General features: G+C 46.1%; 1 protein-coding gene across 1 annotated transcript in view; it reads right to left on the minus strand.

Annotated features, from left to right (window-relative positions):
* The window catches only part of LOC129834409 (immunoglobulin superfamily DCC subclass member 3-like), a 109,899-nt gene that overhangs the window by 37,160 nt on the left and 51,144 nt on the right, over positions 1 to 21,595 (minus strand). Inside the window, exons 3-5 of the mRNA XM_055899361.1 lie at positions 3,953 to 4,097; positions 3,415 to 3,545; positions 2,859 to 2,996 (exon numbers count right to left, since the gene is read on the minus strand). Of these exons, the coding sequence (XP_055755336.1) occupies positions 2,859 to 2,996; positions 3,415 to 3,545; positions 3,953 to 4,097 (414 nt within the window). The remainder of the gene's footprint in view (positions 1 to 2,858; positions 2,997 to 3,414; positions 3,546 to 3,952; positions 4,098 to 21,595) is intronic.

Consider the following 21,595-nt stretch of genomic DNA (forward strand, 5'->3'; position numbering starts at 1 on the left):
CCAATATGCCGCCGGTGGAGAGAGGTATTCAGAGTGGACTTCTAGTCCGACTCAGGAGGCGTACATGCCATCCACCGCTTCTGAGTATATTACTCGCTAATGTTCAGTCTGTGGACTATAAAGTAGACGAGCTCAGGGCGAGGATCTCCTTCCAGCTAGACATCAGGGACAGTAACATACTCTGTTTCACGGAATCATGGCTCTCTCCGGTTATACTGTCCCCGGTCTTAAAGGTGCCCTGTGCAACTGGGTCCTGGACTTCCTGACGGGCCGACCCCAGGTGATGAAGGTAAGATACAACACCTCCACTTTGCTGATCCTCAACACAGGGGCCCCACAAGGGAGCATGCTCAGCCCCCTCCTGTACTCCTTGTTCACTCATGACTGCCTGGCCACGCACGCCTCCAACTCAATCATCATGTTTGCAGACGACACAACAGTAGTAAGCCTGACTACCAACAATAACAAGACAGCCTACAGGGAGGAGGTGAGGGCCCTGGCGGAGTGGTGCAAGGAAAATAACAAAATTAAGGAGCTGATCGTGGACATCAGGAAACAGCAGAGGGAGCACACAGCTATCCACATCAACAGTAGAGAAGGTAAAACGCTTTAAGTTAGTCGGCGTACACATCACTGACAATCTGAAATGGTCCACCCTCACAGACAGTGTGGCGAAGAAGGCGCAATTACGCCTTTTCAACCTCAGGAGGCTGAAGAAATTTGGCTTGGCCCCTAAGACCCTCACAAACTTTTATAGATGTACAATTGAGAGCAACCTGTCGGGCTGTATCACTGCCTGGTACGACAACTGCACCGCCAGCAACCGCAGGGCTCTCCAGAAGGTGAGCCCTGCATTACCAGGGGCACACTGCCTGCCTTCCAGGACACATACAGCACTCGATGTCACAGGAAGGCCAAAAAGACCATTAAGGACATCAACCACCCAAGCCACGGCCTGTTCACCCCGCTATCATCCAGAAGGTGAGATCAGTACAGGTGCATCAAAGCTGGGACTGAGAGACTGAAAAACAGCTTCTATCTCAAGGCCATCAGACTGTTAAATAGCCATCACTTTCCGGCTACCACTCGGTTACTCAACCCCACACCTTAGAGGCTGCTGCCCTATGTACATAGACATGGAATCACTGGTCACTTTAATAATGGAACACTAGTCATTTTAATAATGTTTACATACTCCTTTACTAATTTCATATGTATATACTGGATTCTACTGTATTTTAATCAATGCCACTCTGACATTGCTCGTCCTAATATTTATATATTTCTTAACTCAATTCATTAATTTTAGATGTGTGTGTATTATTGTGAACTGCTAGATATTACTGCCCTGTTGGAGCTAGGAACACAAGCATTTTGCTACACCCACAATAACATCTGCTAAATATGTGTATTTGACCAATACAATTTGATTTGATATATTTTTTTACATAAAATTAGGCAATAATTATTATGGGTCTAGATTGCAGGAAAAAGCTGTTTCAGGTGTTTGAAAAATGCTAAATTCTCAAACTACACCACCTCCTCCATCTTCACATACTTTGTGCCCCCCTCTAAAAGAATGGCTGCATGTCGCCCCTGTTGAAATCCCATCCTGTCAGCATTTAATTACAGCAACATCGTGCAAGGCAATATCCACAATCTGATTATAGCTCCTCTCTGGTTGGGGAGGGGCTGCAATTTACATTTTGAACAGCAAATCAGATTGGATAATAGCTTTGAAAAACAAATATAAGATTGCAAAATTTGTAGCGGCAGAGTTTGAGTGATAGCCAAGAGGAACGTATGAAGTGGGGGGGACTGAATCCTGCATGGGCTCAACACCTCTAAGCAATTATGGTGGATCTCCCACCGTGTGTCACTTACTCACTTTAGAGGTTCATCTCGACCAGGAGAGTGAAGAATACATTCATCAAAAAATAAGACTGTGTTTCGCTCCCCAAAGACTCATATAGGCTGCAATCCCCTGCTTCATGTGTACATAAGATGAATGTTTTATTAGACGCTACATAAAGGAACATACTACACGTATGTACACAATTCAGAGATGAGCTAACCCAGACACACATACATACATGCATACTTTCACAAACACACAAACATCAACGCACACACACACCCACACAACTGCACGTGCGTACAAAAACACACACAAATACACACTGGACAGCAGTAGCCTACTTAATCACTGTGCTGTACCACATTAGAAGCAGTCACTGAACACAGCTTTTTTCCTCCCTTCATTTATATCAAGGTCAGCAAGATAATGTCTGGTAAATAGGCTTTCAACATTCCAAATCATTTGGAACCATCTGGGAAACAATGGGCTCTGTGCACGCTGTGAAGGCAGCATACCATGACCAATTTCACACACAAAGCCGCTGTATCTTAATGTGTCAAAATGTCCCGTTTTACAGAATGTCCTCTTCAATTCCTGTATTTTGCCTGTGTGCTTTATATAAATGTATATATAATTCAGCTATACTACTATGGTGACATGGCTTTATGTCAGCTGCAGTAGTGATGTACTTCAAGTCGGGTTTCGGATGATTGCAAACTAGACAAGCAATCTAGCACGGCACCTTATGGAAGATAGAAGGGTTCTATAGCACTTAAGGCCTGAGGGGCAGGGGGGTTGAGAGGCCTGAGAGGCAGGGGGGTTGAGAGGCCTGAGAGGCAGGGGGGTTGAGAGGCCTGAGAGGCAGGGGGGTTGAGAGGCCTGAGAGGCAGGGGGGTTGAGAGGCCTGAGAGGCAGGGGGGTTGAGAGGCCTGAGAGGCAGGCATCCTGAAGGCTGCAGCTTTGATTTAATGTAAAAGAGAAAGCGGGGTTTTGGTCTTACCAAGCCTGCTCCATGACACGATGGGGCGGGGATATCCTGTGGCAACACATTCCAAGATGGCCGTCTGGTGAACGGTGAGAGTGAGGTTTTCAGGACCCACGAGGATCATGGGCTCTTTGTAAACAGAAGATTGGGATACTGGGGGAGAAGAGAGTGACGCAAGCGTGAGCGTGCAAGAGCTTTATGGATTGCAACATTTAATTGGATTTCACCGTTCTGCATCATCTTGGCGATGACGCTGTGTGAGATGATGCATAGCCACATATTTGTGCGTTGGGTGGGTATCCAGGGAAGGTGTGTATGTGTGTATATATGCATGTATGTATGTATGTATGTATGTATGTATGTATGTATGTATGTATGTATGTATGTATGTATGTATGTATGTATGTATGTATGTATGTATGTATGTATGTATGTATGTTATGTATGTATGTATGTATGTTATGTATGTATGTATGTATGTATGTATGTATGTATGTATGTATGTATGTATGTATGTATGTATGTATGTATGTATGTATGTATGTATGTATGTATGTATGAGTATTGAGACCTGAGACGGTGAGGCGAGCCCCGGCACTGTGCTTTACTCCTGCACTGTTGTGGGCCACACAGCAGAACACACCACCATCCTCCTGACGCAGACCTGTGATCTGCAGGACACCAGTGGGGAGCAGGGTATACCTGCCAGAGAGAAGGAATTGGAGGAGGGTGGGAGAGCGAGAGGGTGGGGGAGGGAGGGCAGAGGGAGAAAATGAAAGAGAGAGAGGGAGGGGTAGAAGAGAGAGATAGAGGGAGAGAAAAGGAAAGAGAATCAAGGGAGTAGATCATTGTTTGCTTGATTAAGTGTGTTAACACATGCAACGTAAAGTCAATTTCAAACAGCTAGAGAGACACAAGGGACATTGGATTCCAAGTGGTGTTGATCTGAGCTGAGTGAGGTTTGGCTGGGTAACAGGTAAGTGAAGGTTGTGAAGCTGCTGCAGTGAATTTGTTAATAGCCAGAGTTCTATGTGCAGGTACAGTAGACCTACAGTAGTTGGTAGGCACAGCTGAGGTGATTAACACAGAGGAACCCTACTTTCCTGTACCTCTCATCCTTAGTGTCCACAGAGCGGCCATCTTTCTCCCAGCTGATGGCAGGCTCAGGCATGCCGTGAATCTGGCACTGGAACCGCCCCATGCCCGCCTCCTCCGCACGCACTGACCGCGGCTGGACATGGAACTCCGCCATCGCTGGAGAGAAAGGGGAGATGCAGCGGTCAATTCAATGTTTGAAAACCTACGCAACATTTTTTTTTCCAGAGCGTCTTTCGTATAGGCCTACAGTAAATATTACTGCCATGTACAGTACCAGCGTACTAATGTCCTAAACTCAGTGGCACACCAACCCAGTTAATTAACCAATTACCAGGAAGGTATTACCTACAGTTTATTACTCTTTTTATACCCATTCCCGCACTGGAAGGCAAGTAACTTGTTGGCAAAAAAAATTTAAATAAAAAAATAAAATAATGTCTCCATCTTTCAGTGGAATGAGTCATAATCCAGTGGCTTTATCTAAAGCAACACTGGGCGGCTCTTAACCTTGACCAGACGCATTGCAATAATATGAACCAAATGAGCAGCCGAGACTACAGTCTGACCAGGGCAGGGAGCTGCCATGTAATTAGGCAATTACCTGTGTTCTGCTGTCAGCAATCACTGTGCAGGAAACCCTAGTGATCATTACCTCTAGTTCTAGGGGAAAGCCTGTGCTTGGATACTCTGGCACCCATCAGTGACAATGAGTAAATGAAAGGTTCCTAGTTAGCCGTGACACTGAGTAAATGAGAAGCTCCTAGATAGCTTCGTTTCATATGCTATGCTATGCTAACAAACACAGCTGGGCTCAGAGACAGAGACCTCTGACAACAGCTCCATGGGTAAAGAATAAACACTGAACCACTGTAGTGAGTGCTCCATCAGGTGGGGGGAGACATTTATATACATACAATAGGGTTCTGGGGGAGAGTAATGACAGTGTGAGTGGCCAGGCCAGGGCTGCAGATGTACTGTAGTGCTGTGGCCAAACGACGGACAGTCAGCCAGGTCCAGGCAGGCACTTCACTCCCTACTGTGCCCAGTGATTAAACAGTATGGTCAAATAGAGGAAGGTGGCAGGTGGGAGAGGACAGTGATGTAGGGAAGGAAGGGGCCAGGTGGGAGAGGACAGTGATGTAGGGGGGGAAGGGGCCAGGTGGGCGAGGACAGTGATGTAGGGGAGGAAGGGGCCAGGTGGAGTTGACAGTGATGTAGGGGAGGAAGGGGCATTTGAAATAATTCTATAATTTCACTAAATGTATTCTAGGCTAACAGCAGCCTAAGCTAACAGTAGCCAAGGCTAACAGCAGACTAAACCAACAGGAGACAAAGCTAACAGCAGACTAGAATAACAGCAGCCTAGGCTAACAGCAGCAGTGAAAGAGAAGTATGTTAACAAAAAAGCTTTCTGGTGAGTGCTTTGCATTGATCTGTGTCAGTCTTGTGGACCACCTGTAGGTTAATATCTATTTGAATGGGGGAAAATAGCATTTCGTTGTTAGGGATAAATGTGCTATGATAGTAAAATGCCTTTTCATGTAAAACGCAACCCATAACCCATTGCCCATGAGAGAGAAAATTTGCTTAAAAACAAAACAATCACTTGTGCGTCCTCAGAACTGTAGACTACATTTCCAGTGTGCAACTGTAAACAATGTACTGTCAAAGCCACGTGAGGTCTGAAACTGCAGTAGCTGAGTGCACCGTACATAAACACTACATTATAAAGTTTGTTGTTTTATTCAATTAAGCATTTCAAACGTCATGGTATATCCTTGTGTGTGACAATGTAACATGGACAATTACATTTCATTTAGACAAATCTTTTTAAGTGTTAAAATACGCAACCCAAAAAATCTCTCTTTTTTTGTTGAAAACTTAACTCCGTTCAGAAATCCAGATATTTGATTAACTGTGCTCATCCCTAATGTAGGGTAGACGCTACTCACATGGATATAGAAGAATAGTATGAGAAGTGACGCATATAATGTATAGCCTAGATTGCATCATATAGGATCCATTCCAATTCCATCTGACTGGATGATTATACAGTGATGCCATACCATATCATATAATGAAGCCTACCGTAAAGTGCTTTGAAAGATGCTACAGGGTGAGATTCAACATCAAAACCTTTGAAGGTCTCCTGTGTCTTCACACACTTCAAAGACCACAATACAACCATGATTAATGGAACTGACAGTCCAGTCTGGCTCACTCCAATTGTTAACACATAACACACACATTGCCACAGTGAATTTGTCTCCATAGGTGTAAATCTCCATAGGTGTAAATTGACATTTGGGGCGATCTCACTTCATACATGTAAAATAATAGAACATACTGCAGGTTTATGCTTCAAACAACATCATCTCAGGAAGAGAGCATGGCAGAATCCACAAAAACACTTGCGCAGTTACATCCATAATGTGTTTTTCCACTTTCGGCAGCTGCATTTCGCATATCAGCTCCCTGTGGAACAAAGCAGTGATGTGGGCTTGGTGCTGTGATGTGGGGGTGGGGCACGCAACACAAACTCAATTAGAGAGAGGCCTGTCTTTTTCTCAGCTCTTCCACCATCTTCAAGACAAGTGCACTTATTTAAATGCCAACTGTAATTAACTTGGACCAAGCAGGACTTATCTGAACACTCTTAGCATGACAAGAGGCCTAGACCCCCTCCTTGCCCTGTTCCTCTGTTATTTTTCAACTGGTAAATGTATTTAAGCTAAGCTAGAACCCCGCGCGGCTCTACGGATCCCACAGAAAGCTCGCTACGTCCGGAGCGGCATTCACACAGTCGTTTTTGTAGCGTGTTGTTTTTGTTAGCCCCAATTCCCCGAAAAACAAAGGCGAAGGGAGGGAGTTAGTAAAAAGAGGAAAAAGTCCGAACTGAAATGAGGCCTAGAGAGGGAAAAACATGTCACATTGATGGCCTTCTGGAAACGTGTAGGACTGAGGAAGAAGATGATGATGAAGATGTGCTGAAATGTTGCTGGAGCACTGTAAGCCCGCGCTGCACCGCGTCGTCAATTAACATTTAATAAGTTCCGTTTCAGTCTAAGCTCTAATGAGAAATGCTGCATTCCCTGTCAAGACTTGACCCTAAAGTCTCCAAATGGATGTATAGAGACCACCGTTCTGATTAAAATTTTACCAAGCTCATTTAGAATTCCTCCAACCCTGACTGCTTGCTCTTCAGAGGTTACATACAATAAAGGACAGGAAGAAATAAAGCTCCTGTAAAGCCCTACACATACTATCAGTAGCCTAATATTTCTTAATTACTACCAGTACTAGAATGCTGTGATTACTTTGCCTCTGACACTCTTACCCAGCCTGACAAATGTACTGTACAGGCGGCCAACTTCTGTTTTGTTTTCGCAGACACACTATACATTTAAACAGCTAATTTTTAACTGAGGCATTTTAGGATTATTGCCTCTCTCAAGGATCCAACTATAATATCCCTATCTGAGATTAGCAACCTTGTGTGGCCACAAAGAAATGTGCCTAACCTACTCCAAACCTACTCCGGACCATCTTCGTGGTCAATATTCGTGGGTATATAAAAAAAACATTGAACACAATCATGGTGCCAATAATTGCTTTTATTTCATCAGATGTATGTCCTTGAACCAATTACTTTAAAACCACACACAGACGAAGATAAAAGGATCATTTAGTTGCTAATGGCAGCCTGCAGTACCTCGGTCACCCTTCAATTTAAGCTACTCGATGAGAGGGGGCAGCACTGAGCTAGCCTGCTAGAGTAGCTCAAACTGCGCATGCAATGTTTCCAAAAACTCCCTCATGTAGCAAGATGGTGACACGCTGAAATGACACTTCCTGATCTTTGCGCCACTGAGCATTCTCATAGGAAACAATGGGGTGACGTCATCGATGGCTTCGTCCATATTTGAGAATCACGTCCCAGTGACAGGCTCTGGGATGAAAACACTGTCAAGCCCCTGTGGCTTTACCTTAAAATTAGCATATCCAGCAGCACAGCTCTGAGCAAAGCCCCTCATTTACTGTAACTAGTTGTACCCTATATCATAATCATCAAATCAAAATCAAATCAAATGTTATTTGTCACATGCTTCGAAAACAACAGGTGTAGACTAACATTGAAATGCTTACCTACGTGCCCTTCCCAAAAATGCAGAGTGAAAAATCGAAAAATAACAATTATTACACGAGGAACAAATACACAATGAGTAACGATAACGTGGCTTTTAAAACTTGGCTATTATATAAGTATAAGCAGTGGCCACTGTAATCTAGAGCACTATCAGACTGTACGAGTGTCAGCAGAGGTTCCTGTGTAGAACATTGATTTAAGGGGAGCCTGGAGGCAGTGTGGAGGTGGTAATACTTATACGTAGGTGTATTGGAACAGTCAGCCAAGGGAACTTAGTGAACAGAACACCATCTACAGAAACAGAGAGAGAGGACTGAGCACATCCCTGATGTGGTTAAAGCAGCTCCCTTTCTTTTCACACATGTATACACACATGTATACACAAGCAAGTATGCACGCATACACCGATTACACGCTGCTGTTTGTGCGCAGCCCATGGCCAACGCTGTCACAGGCACACAGAGGACACCGAGGCAAAAAGAGAGTGGGCAAAGAAAACAAAGAGAAAAAAAAGAGGGACGATCACCTCCTTAAAGAGCTTTCTTTCTGTTGCATCTGTGCCAAGTAGTCATCATGTCTCCTGATCTGGCTGTTGTGTGTCCCCGCAGACACGGCCCCCCCCCCCCCCCCCAGAGGCTTCCTGCCCTCAACCCTCATGCATAAAACATGGTGAGGCTGCACAGAGAGAGAGAGAGAGAGAGAGAGAGAGAGAGAGAGAGAGAGAGAGAGAGAGAGAGAAAGAGAGAGAGGCCCACATCTCCACTCTGCTCCACACCGCCCGCTGCCATCACAGGAACACAGGCTGCTACAAAACCACACTGACACACACAAAGCCCGGCCACACAGAAACACATAGACGAGAGACACATACAGTATTTATACACAACAGAAACACACAGACGAGAGAAGCATACAGTATTTATACACAACAGCACAACACTGCTAGGAGGCTGAGTATAAACCTGGCTATATAAAACACAAACACACACACACAGGTTGATCAGCGATAAGTCAGCGTGGCAGAAGGCAGGCAGTAGCGGCTCTCCAGTTAGCAGTAGACTTGTTTTTATAACCCTTTTTATGATTCCTCATAGAGTGTTACTCTGGCAAGTGTTCAGAAACCCTAAGACATTATAACAGATCGTCCGTTCCCAGCACGGAGCCACAGTGTAAATTAAGCAGATCTAATTACGGGGATAGAAGGCTGAGAGAGGACAGAGATCCATCCATTAAGGAGTGCAGGGGGAGAGGAACGTGATGCTTGGATGCAGCTGGTTTCACAATGACAATCACCACAGGAGTGTGAGGACTGAGAAAGTGACATGGATAGGAAATCAGCGAGCTCCCACAGACCCTGTAATATGAAACAGTTGCAGAGTGGGTCAAACCTCTAATTTTATCTCAGCCAGGCAGGGACTTCCCTCGACCCTCAGATTCCTGGAAGAGCCCAAAAGGCTTTTTATGGCGTTCCACGAAAATACCACAAAACCTGCTCAATGTAAAATGTGATCCACCAATTTCACACGGACTGATGGACACAAAGTCTGATACAGACAAACAGACAGACAGTCAATAATGGAAATAGCCGAGATGGAGAGAGCTCCTGGGCTTGATTTGATTTAACAGACAAAACACATACATGGGGAGAACAAGTATTTGATACACTGCCGATTTTGCAGGTTTTCCTACTTACAAAGCATGTAGAGGTCTGTAATTTTTATCAAAAATCCAGAAAATCTCATTGTATGATTTTTAAGTAATTCATTTGCATTTTATTGCATGACATAAGTATTTGATACATCAGAAAAGCAGAACTTAATATTTGGTACAGAAACCTTTGTTTGCAATTACAGAGATCATCCGTTTCCTGTAGTTCTTGACCAGGTTTGCACACACTGCAGCAGGGATTTTGGCCCACTCCTCCATACAGACCTTCTCCAGATCCTCAGGTTTCGGGGCTGTCGCTGGGCAATACGGACTTTCAGCTCCCTCCAAAGATTTTCTATTGGGTTGAGGTCTGGAGACTGGCTAGGCCACTCCAGGACCTTGAGATGCTTCTTACGGAGCCACTCCTTAGTTGCCCTGGCTGTGTGTTTCGTGTCGTTGTCATGCTGGAAGACCCAGCCTCGACCCATCTTCAATGCTCTTACTGAGGGAAGGAGGTTGTTGGCCAAGATCTCGCGATACATGGCCCCATCCATCCTCCCCTCAATTCGGTGCAGTCGTCCTGTCCCCTTTGCAGAAAAGCATCCCCAAAGAATGATGTTTCCACCTCCATGCTTCACGGTTGGGATGGTGTTCTTGGGGTTGTACTCATCCTTCTTCTTCCTCCAAACACGGCAGGTGGAGTTTAGACCAAAAAGCTCTATTTTTGTCTCATCAGACCACATGACTTTCTCCCATTCCTCCTCTGGATCATCCAGATGGTTGGATACATGGATACATGTGACAACTACATGGACAGTAAAATATAAAATTCCACCTATATGATAAGGCACGGGTTACACAGTGTCTCTGTGATGTACAGTAACAGTCAAAAGTTTGGACACACCTACTCATTTTTACTATTTTCTACATGGTAGAATAATAGTAAAGACATCAAAACTATGAAATAACACACATGGAGTCATGTAGTAACCAAAAAAGTACTAAACAAATCAAAATATATGTTATATATTTTACATAATATATATTTGAGATTCTTCAAAGTAGCCACCCTTTGCCTTTATGAGAGCTTTGCACACTCTACGCATTCTCTCAACCAGCTTAAACCCGTTCATTAGAATGCATTTCAACCATCTTAAACCCGTTCATTATAATCCCCGTAATTAGATCTGCTTAATTTACACTGTGGCTCCGTGCTGGGAACGGACGATCTGTTATAATGTCTTAGGGTTTCTGAACACTTGCCAGAGTAACACTCTATGAGGAATCATAAAAAGGGTTATAAAAACAATACTGCTGACTGGAGAGCCGCTACTGCCTGCCTTCTGCCACGCTGACTTATCGCTGATCAACCTGTGTGTGTGTGTTTGTGTTTTATATAGCCAGGTTTATACTCAGCCTCCTAGCAGTGCTGTGCTGTGCCTTGTTAAAAGTTAATTTGTGAAATTTCTTTCCTTCTTAATGCGTTTGAGCCAATCAGTTGTATTGTAACAAGGTAGGGGTGGTATACAGAGCGTGCAAAGAGTGTGCAAAGCTGTCATCAAGGCAAAATGTGGCTACTTATAAAATATATTTTGATTTGTTTTACACTTTTTGGTTACTACATGATTCTATATGTGTTATTTCATAGTTTTGATGTCTTCACTGTGTCAAACTTTTGACTGGTACTGTATGTTTCCCCTGGATTGGATGGGATGAGCCGTCCTGATTCATTGACATGACAGAGTTAACGGTGCCAGAAGAGAGACACACGTCGCTCCCCAGCACTCTCAAACCTCCAGCCAAGTTGTGAGGCTCCATTGAACTCCCATGTTATAATGTTATTGCCCCCCAACACTCCCCACCTACCACCCCCACCTCCACCTTCCATCCATTCCACCCCCACCACCTCAAACCCTCTGGGCTCCCTCAGGCTCATGGGATCATCAGGCAGGGAGGGCACACGTTTTTCTAGCACTAAAACCTCTTGCTCCTCTCCTCCCAGTAAACCAGTATAATGGTAATGGTGGCCATAAATCATGCAGATGGTATATGATGCAATTCCAGGGTGGAGAGTCACCGCTTCAACATGCTTTAAATAGGCAACCTGAAATAGCATTTTCGGCACAGGAACCCTAAAGATAGCATTTTAATGCAGATGTGCTGTTTTATTGGCCCTAGACCCTCCTACCCTCCACCCCGGCCGCCACACCCCTGTGATTACTCTGCTGGTCTGTGGCACGTGTTGATCTCATCGGGGGGGGTTGGGGGGGGGGGGCTTGTATTGATGCTCTATACTGTACTCTGTCTTCTCCTGGTACCGCACCCATTTTCTTCTTTTAACGCATTAGCCCATAAAGAGTGGGACACGGCAGATTTTGCATAAGCACACGCATCACTCACCCTCACTGTCTCAGGGCTGGGGGCAGCCAGGCTCCTCCCACACACTTCGCAGTAAATGAGAGGCTGAGGAGGAAGACCCAATGACACGCAGCGTAGTGTACATGCACACGCACACGCACACACACACACACACACACACACACCTCTATCTCAGTCCAAAGGTGCTGTCTGCATCTCATTCCAGGGTGCTGTACTTATCTAAGACTGGACCCTCTGATACTGATAGTCACCATGGTAATTCGTTTGTTTTCTTCCTGGCTAGAAGGAGATTCACTCTGTGTTTTTCTCATCCTATCAGTCTACGGTACAGGGCCAATGTGAGTCACTGTCACCTCTCTGTCATTCAGATCAAGTACAACCCAGTTTTTCAGCTCAAGTAAAACCCATTTCCCTATAACATCTGTAATGTGTTTTACAATTGGATTTGGTTCCTCGCTGTATGTGGCTTGTCTGATCCGTGCTTCCTCTAGCCGCTTGACGGTGATGTACCTTATTGAGAGGCGCCGTCTGTCCTAAATACAGTTATATTGATGGATTTGCGGGAGCGGGCGCAGTGCACACTATGCTAAATAAAGTTAGATGGATGGGTGTCATTAAACCTGTCATACATGGACACGCCGTAGGTAGCAGCAACGTCAGATACACTCACTACTGATCTATGACAGGGCCACCAAAACACACCAGATCTCCTCCCATAGACTCACTACTGACCTATGGTAGGGCCACCAAAACACACCAGATCTCCTCCCATAGAATCACTACTGATCTATGGCAGGGCCACCAAAACACACCAGATCTCCAATAGACTCACTACTGATCTATGACAGGGCCACCAAAACACACCAGATCTCCTCCCATAGACTCACTACTGATCTATGACAGGGCCACCAAAACACACCAGATCTCCTCCCATAGACTCACTACTGATCTATGACAGGGCCACCAAAACACACCAGATCTCCTCCCATAGACTCACTACTGATCTATGACAGGGCCACCAAAACACACCAGATCTCCTCCCATAGACTCACTACTGATCTATGGTAGGGCCACCAAAACACACCAGATCTCCTCCCATAGACTCACTACTGATCTATGACAGGGCCACCAAAACACACCAGATCTCCTCCCATAGACTCACTACTGATCTATGACAGGGCCACCAAAACACACCAGATCTCCTCCCATAGACTCACTACTGATCTATGACAGGGACACCAAAACACACCAGATCTCCTCCCATAGAATCACTACTGATCTATGGCAGGGCCACCATAACACACCAGATCTCCAATAGACTCACTACTGATCTATGACAGGGCCACCAAAACACACCAGATCTCCTCCCATAGACTCACTACTGATCTATGACAGGGCCACCAAAACACACCAGATCTCCTCCCATAGACTCACTACTGATCTATGGCAGGGCCACCAAAACACACCAGATCTCCCATAGACTCACTACTGACCTATGACAGGGCCACCAAAACACACCAGATCTCCTCCCATAGACTCACTACTGACCTATGGCAGGGCCACCAAAACACACCAGATCTCCTCCCATAGAATCACTACTGATCTATGGCAGGGCCACCAAAACACACCAGATCTCCCATAGACTCACTACTGATCTATGACAGGGCCACCAAAACACACCAGATCTCCTCCCATAGACCCTCATTATAGAGCAGGGAACTGGGAGACTGGGATGCCCAGCTCTTAGCCTACACACAGAGAGAGTCTAGTCTATATCTACTGAGAACTCTATTTGTAGTCTGTTTCAACCAGTCTATTTCTCCCTAAGCACAACCAAATATGAGATGATTACACCTCTTCATAAAAGACATCCGCAACCCCCACACAGACGCAAGGCCGTGGGTATACACAGCAACGGCTTTGTGTTTGTGTGTGAAGGGTTAGTGTGTCTTCATCCTTCTGTAGACGCTGTTGAACAGAAGAAGAGGCCAGCGATGCTCTTCTCTTGTTAAGGATCTCTGGTGTCATAGTTTCATGTGAACATAAAGGCATGGTGGTGACCGCCACAGAGCAGCTAATTAGCGCATTATTGGGACTACATGTCTTTGAAAAGGACATATAAAGATAAGACCTTTTTCAGATTGTAAACAGCAACTGTGGCTGAGGTCTCAGAGCGCTCTGTGTAAGTATCCAGAGCTATACATTAGTAGCTGGAAGAGAAGAGAGGAAGATAGCGAGGTCATTAGGAGACAACCATAAAAGCTTTGTTCTGATGAAATGGAGCCAGCCAGAGAGGCTGCTGGGAAAGCCATGTCACTCATTATGTAACCTAATGTAGCAGACGTAAAAATACATCTGTTTTTCAGGGGAAATGGAAGTTAGGTTGAAAATACTGTATTCTTGAAAACCAGAAACTTCCGCTTTCTGACCACCCCACGGAGATTGCTCATTACGTGATCTGCCTGTTGTAGTGAAGTGAGGGCGCTGGCCCCTCTAGCCCTCCCTGGCCTCTCCACCCAGGGACAAAGAGGGGTGCGACTCTGGGCCCTACAGCAGCCCTGGCCCCAACCCTAAGAGAAGAGGGGGCCCTTCTCTCTCTCGCAAACTCTCTCTCACTCTCTCGCTCTGTCTCTCTCTCTACCTCTTTTCTCTATCTCTCTCCTAACACTGAGCCTCTCAACATACATAAGCATGCAGGCCTAATTAAAGTGGGGCCCATTAAAACACAACAGATGGTGAAAATGAAGAGATGATTTAAATGACTGCGACAGAAAGGACAGGGGAGGGAGGTAGAAAAAAAGTCAAAAAGAAGGCGGGCGCAAGCAAAGTCGCATACCATTACAAATGAATTAGCAGCGTTTTTTCCACTGTTGATGCAGTCATTGTTCATATTTTGTGCATACAAAATGACGTCATTAGTAGATGTTTACGGGCACTTTGGCGCAAAATGCATCACACCAAGGCCTCACCTCCCCACCCTGGCTTCAGAGTAACCCTCTTCATTCCACTGTGGAACACAGGGGAGAACAGAGAGACATGTTTGTATTCACATTCAGGCTTCGTAAACTAAATAAATCCCGCGGTTACCCTGTGGATGCCTCGGTGCAGTGACAGAGAGGAGATGCATCTTTCAAAAAGATAAAAGTCCTCCAACAAAGTTTGGAACTTCTTAGTTCTGTTGGGAGTGTTTACAGGGCAGCTTGTGGTCACAACACCTCTGTCAGCTGGGTTAACACCGCCACCTGTTGAGGTGGTGTGGGACAATGACACACTTTACTTCCACTGTATCTTCACCACATAAGTTTCTTTCCACGGACCGTAGCCTAAACTGGGACACAACATGGCCCATTCAAAGCCTATTATCCTGGGCCTGTATGTAAAAAAAATACCAAAAGGGCTTTCAGCTGGGACACACAGGCAACACTAGTTTACTCCCATTCTATTGGGGCCTGGAATTCTCCACTTGAAAGAACCTGATCTCCTCTTAACCTGTCCCCTCTCAGCGTGGCCCCCCTGCCAAATGACCCCCTCATTAAAGGCTTTGCACTGGGGATGGCTCAGGATGCAGCATGCCGATCTGGCTTTGACGGCCCACAGTCTCACCAGCTTGTCATTTCAAATCACCTTTTCCCTCTCATCAACAACACTGGGGCTGTGGAGAGGTGCTCTCTGGTGTTAATGGGGTTTTCCCGGGAAAGAATATGGCAGGAGCGCGTCGAGGTGTGGCTCGGCTGGAGCTCACGGCACCAGGAATCATTAAAGCAGCAGAGAGCGGAACACTCCCTGGCCGAGCGACACAGAGCACAGTGAGCTGAAACACTACAGCGTCCCGAGAGAGAGAGAGAGAGAGAGAGAGAGAGAGAGAGAGAGAGAGAGAGAGAGAGAGAGAGAGAGAGAGAGAGAGAGAGAGAGAGAGAGAGAGAGAGAGAGAGAGAGAGAGAGAGAGAGAGAGAGAGAGAGAGAAAACCACAGAGAGGTGGAGGGAGGGGGAAGGGGGTGGGGGGGAGATGGAGAAAAAAGAGGAGAGTAAGGGGGAGGAGGAGGGAGAGAACGAGGGGGAGAAGGAGGGCAGTGAGTGAACGAGGTGGAGAGGAAAGAGAGGGAGCAGGAAGGGGTGGAGGGATGGAGCGAGGGATCATCAAGAGAGGAAAGGCAAACGAGGGAAGCAGAGGGAATGGGAATGTATGTACAGAGGGGGACACAGTGGATGAGGTAGGATGATGAAAGACAAACATTTTCACAATGAATGGCAATTTAATTACGCCACTATTATGCACATCCATGTCTTCAGGTTGGCCTTTTCACAGTTTTAATAATTGAATCACGCATCCCCTTTGTAAAACAATAGGCTCAACAAGCCATCCATCTCACTCAACCGTCAAAGCCATTTTCACTTATTATATTTCCCCTCATGTAGTCCATACTACAATCATCTAACCTCTGGAACGGCAGGTAGCTGTTCATTCACAAGGGGGCTATACTGAGCCATAACTAATGTACCTTAAAATAGATTTCCACTATCTCGTCTTACGGACAGAAAATAATTTCAGCACCTGATGTTGGTGGAGAGGCTATACATCCACGCTGACATTCTCCCGTTGCCTAGGGCCACATATCTAATCAATATCACCAATAGTAGTTGATGCAACTGGCTGTTATGAATTAAATGAGATGCGCTCTCGCTCGCGCTCTCTCTCTCTCTCTCTCTCTGTCTCTCTCGCTCTCTATCTCTCTCATCCTCCTGTCATTTCATTCACCTCCTCTCCAAGGAAGCTTTTCTGTTTTTTTCCAATGAGGAAAAACCTGCCTCTTAAAGTGCCATTTTCTTTCTTAGTGTCCTTGCGTGTGGAGTTTGAAATATTGAAAACGCTTACTGACATCTGGGGTGAAATACCATTTATATTCAAATGGAAATGCCATTAGTTATTTTCTTTGGCTTTTTTTCTCCTTGTCGTTTTGTCACCCCAGAAATTAAAAAGATGAATTTGGTGCTGGCCATACAGGCCCAGTTTTGAATAACAAAGTGGATGGACATTTGGCATCACAAATCCTCGCCAGCCAAACAGCCATTACTTCCCTCTCATTAGAGAGTAACTGTTGAGGGCCATTCTTTCTTAGGGCCACAGACGGGATAAATCTCTGATTCTCTTGCACTCAATGTTCATGGTCACCAGATCAGCCTAAACACTAGTCTATTTTCACACATTGGCAGAGGAAGTTTATAAAATGAACTTTATAAAATAGGAGTGCGATACCCTACTGTATGTATTAGAGTTGGTGTCATAGAGTTTGTTCCAGTGTTAGTGTGGTGGCAGTGAACTTGACAGTGGGCCTGGGGACGGTGGGTCGGTGTGAGGAAGGAGTGTGAACAGGAGGTGACGGATGGCCCCACATCTGGCACTCCCACGTCCCCTATGAAAGGAGTCTTGGCCTGGGCGGGACGGCCCCAGCGCGCTCCACTGCACTTCACAGGATCATGCATATTTGGGACCCCAACATGGTGGTGTAAATCACTGCCCCCCACCAACACACATGCACGCCCAGCATGACACACACGCACGCACGCACGCCCAGCGTGACACACACGCACACACACACACACACACACACACACACACACACACACACACACACACACACACACACACACACACACACACACACACACACACACACACACACACACACACACACACACACACTTACATGCTAGCGCACAAACACAATAGATGGTGCCATTAGGAATCTAAAGCTCTTGGCTCTGAGGGGAGGTCCACTGCTTTCCCCCTGAGTGACTACTGGCCCAATGTAGGCAATAGCCATGTGTCATTGCCACCGTCACTGTCAGGAAGGGTCGCACCCTAGCACCCAACAAGCATGAAGATTAAATATATTTTGGCTCTTACTGCCTTCACCATCTGTTAGTGGAGCCATCCACCTGGTCTATGTGTTGGATGGAACCTCCACACAGACCAGACAGTGATGCAACCAGCCAGGTAAACAGGGTATACCTAATGCATGACTTGAAGTGTTGTTGTGTTGTAGTGACTAATGGCCATCACCCTGGACGGCACTCTGTGATGAGACCAGAGAAAATCACAGAGATCACGGTTCTTCGGAGAATTGTTTGTTTATTTGTTTCTCCCTCTCTCCTCCAACCCTAGCCACCCAGCCCCTACGCCGTCACAATCTCTCCCACTACTCTCTCCTCTTCTATCCTATCATCTCTCCCTTCTGCTAAATCATTCTCCCTCCTGTCTCCTGGATCTTCTGCCTCTTCAACCCTACCCTCCTCCCTTTCAGCCTCCTTTGACTCCCACTGTTCCCTTTCCTCCCGGCCGCCTCGACCCTCCCTATCTGCTCTATGGCTGAGAGACCCACTGCATGCTCACAGAACAGGGCTGTGGGCAGCTTTGTGAAAACAGAGGAAAACCTCTCTTCTGGAGGACATTCTTCCACTCCCTCCTGTCTACCTCCTCTTCTTCTGTATCCGTTGCTAAAGCTGCTTTCTATCACTCTAAATTCCAAGCCTCTGCCTCCAACCCCGGGAAACTCTTTTCGACCTTCTCCTCCCTCAATCCACCCCCTTCGAAAAAAAGGTTGAAGACCTCCTTTCCTCATTCACTCAGCCTATAGAGTCCACTGTTCCTACACCTTGACCTCTGAACTACCCTACACCTTGACCTCTGTCTCCCCTCTCTCTCCAGATGAAATTGTGCGACTAGTGACGTCCAGCCGGGCCGACGACCTGCCCACTTGACTCCATCCCCTCTTCCCTTCTCCGGACTATCTCTGGAGACCTCCCATTCGTCACTTCCCTCAGAAACTCATCCCTGACCACTGGCTGCATCCCCTCTGACTTTAAGATGGCCAGTCGCTCCCCTCCTCAAGAAACCAACACGTGCTGTCTCTGACCAACTCTCTCGCTATCTCTCTCAGAACGATCTTCTTGACCCTAACCAGTCAGGCTTCAAGACGGGTTACTCAACCAAGACTGCTCTCCTCTGTGTCACGGAGGCTCTCCACACTGCCAAAGCTAACCCTCTCTCCTCTCTCCTCATCCTCCTAGATCCATTTGCTGCCTTCGACACCGTGAACTATCCGTGAACCCTCCTCTCCACCCTCTCAGGATCTGCACAGTTTCTAAACTAGGGCCTATCCCGTCTGGACTACTGTACCTCTCTGTCGGCTGGGCTCCCTGCTTGTGCCATCAAACCACTGCAGCCCATTTGATGTTCAACCTTCCCAAGTTGTCCCATGTCAACCCACTCCTACGTACACTCCACTGGCTTCCAGTCGAAGCTCACATCCACTACAAGACCATGGCGCTTGCCTACGGAGCTGCAAGGGGAACTGCCCCTCCCTACCTTCAAGCCTACACTTCAACCAGAGCACTCAGTTCTGCCACCTCTGGTCTCTCTTCTCTGTCCTGGCACCCCAATGGTGGAACCAGCTGATGCTAGGACAGAAGAGTCCTTGTCCATCTTCCCGAAAACGTCTGAAACTCTACCTCTTCAAAGAGCATCTTAAAGAAGACATCTCAGTCTTTCCCCCCCTCCTACTAGCTCTGACTTTGCCGACAACTTCTTTATTGAGGAAAAATTGACTTAATACAACTGTGATATGTGGTTGTCTCACCTAGCTATCTTAAGATGAATGCACCAACTGTAAGTGGCTCTGTATAAGAGCGTCTGCTAAATGACTCAAATGTAAACGTAATATGTAGATTAGGTGTTGTGTTGTGTTGGTTCCTGTCAATGTTTAAGCAGAGCTTCACAGAGCGAGGCCCTGCCTGCCTCACAGCCACAATTTATTTCCCTCCTGCACTGATTAAACTCTTCATCCATATTCATGGCTGCCCTCCGCTCTGAGACGAATCAGGGAGAAGATGAAGGGATGAATAAAGGAATGACCGAGGAAGGGGAAAGAACGAGCAGAGGGAGAGAAAAAACAGGGTAATATATACATTTCATATACCTGTGTATAATGTTTTTTCTTTTCTTGTCAACCCACAACCCAAGCAGGAGGAGAAGCATTGTTTAGGTCTTATCAACCCACAACCCAAGCAGGAGGAGAAGCATTGTTTAGGTCTTATCAACCCACAACCCAAGCAGGAAGAGAAGCATTATGTAGGTCTTATCAACCCACAACCCAAGCAGGAGGAGAAGCATTATGTAGGTCTTATCAACCCACAACCCAAGCAGGAAGAGAAGCATTATGTAGGTCTTATCAACCCACAACCCAAGCAGGAGGAGAAGCATTATGTAGGTCTTATCAACCCACAACCCAAGCAGGAGGAGAAGCATTATGTAGGTCTTATCAACCCACAACCCAAGCAGGAGGAGAAGCATTATGTAGGTCTTATCAACCCACAACCCAAGCAGGAAGAGAAGCATTATGTAGGTCTTATCAACCCACAACCCAAGCAGGAGGAGAAGCATTATGTAGGTACTGCACTTGAAGTGGCTCATTTCATATTGAGCGCTGTTGTTAAAAAACACAGATGAAGGAATTTAGACTCCCTTCCACTGCCAGCTACAGCTCTCTGTCCACATGACTCAAAGCTATGCCACCAGCGTTTGGTAAAAAGCATGTGCTGACTGGTAGGTGATCATCTGAAATAGGCAGGGAGGATGGCAGAGCCCCAGTAGTTAACATTGTTCTGTTGACTGGCAGGCCAGGCTGGCTCCCTGGCTGTCTGTAATACGTCACTGTGTGTGAAGAACATGCCTGCCATCCATGCTGCACATCTGCACTGGATATAGAACACTTCCAAATCCTCTGTTCAGCGTCCTTCGGGGTCCTTCCGCGTCCTTTGTTGTGTCTGTGAATTTAAGCAAAAACCTCCCAGCTCCCTCGAGCTCATTCTCCCTCTCAATTGCGTGCTCGCTCTCTCTCTCTCTACCTACTCTCTCTCGCTCTCTCTTTCTACCTACTCTCTCTCTCTCTCTCTCTCTCTACCTACTCACTCTCGCTCTCTCGCTTACCTGTTCTCCCTCTACCCGCTCTCTCTTGCTCTTTTGAAAGGATGGACAAGCAATTATGGATTTTAAATGAAAACCACCACATCGATTGAACATGAATGGGCTCCCACATCAAATACACATTTCCCCATCCCTCTGTATTTACCTAAATGCTGATAAAAGCCAGGGTGCACCATTAACGGGATGGATTTGTGAAGAAATACACAAACAAGAATCCATCTGTTCCAAACATAAAAGCAAAGGGAAGAGGCTGAGTGAATAGCCCATAAAACAGTGTGATCGATGAGCTCAGGATATCCATATATATCCATCATATATTATGAAGCTCAAATCAGAGTCTGTTCACAAGGTTCTTAGAGAATCAGGTAAACTGTAATTTCTAGGGAATCACCCATTTTACCTTAGAGACAAGGCATACAGAGAATCTCCTGCTCTATAGCACTGTCCCTCTCACACTGAGCCTAAACCACAGACTGTATGCAGCATAAGGCATGATA

Source organism: Salvelinus fontinalis, chromosome 35 (assembly GCF_029448725.1).
Source record: "Salvelinus fontinalis isolate EN_2023a chromosome 35, ASM2944872v1, whole genome shotgun sequence".
NCBI lineage: Eukaryota > Metazoa > Chordata > Actinopteri > Salmoniformes > Salmonidae > Salvelinus > Salvelinus fontinalis.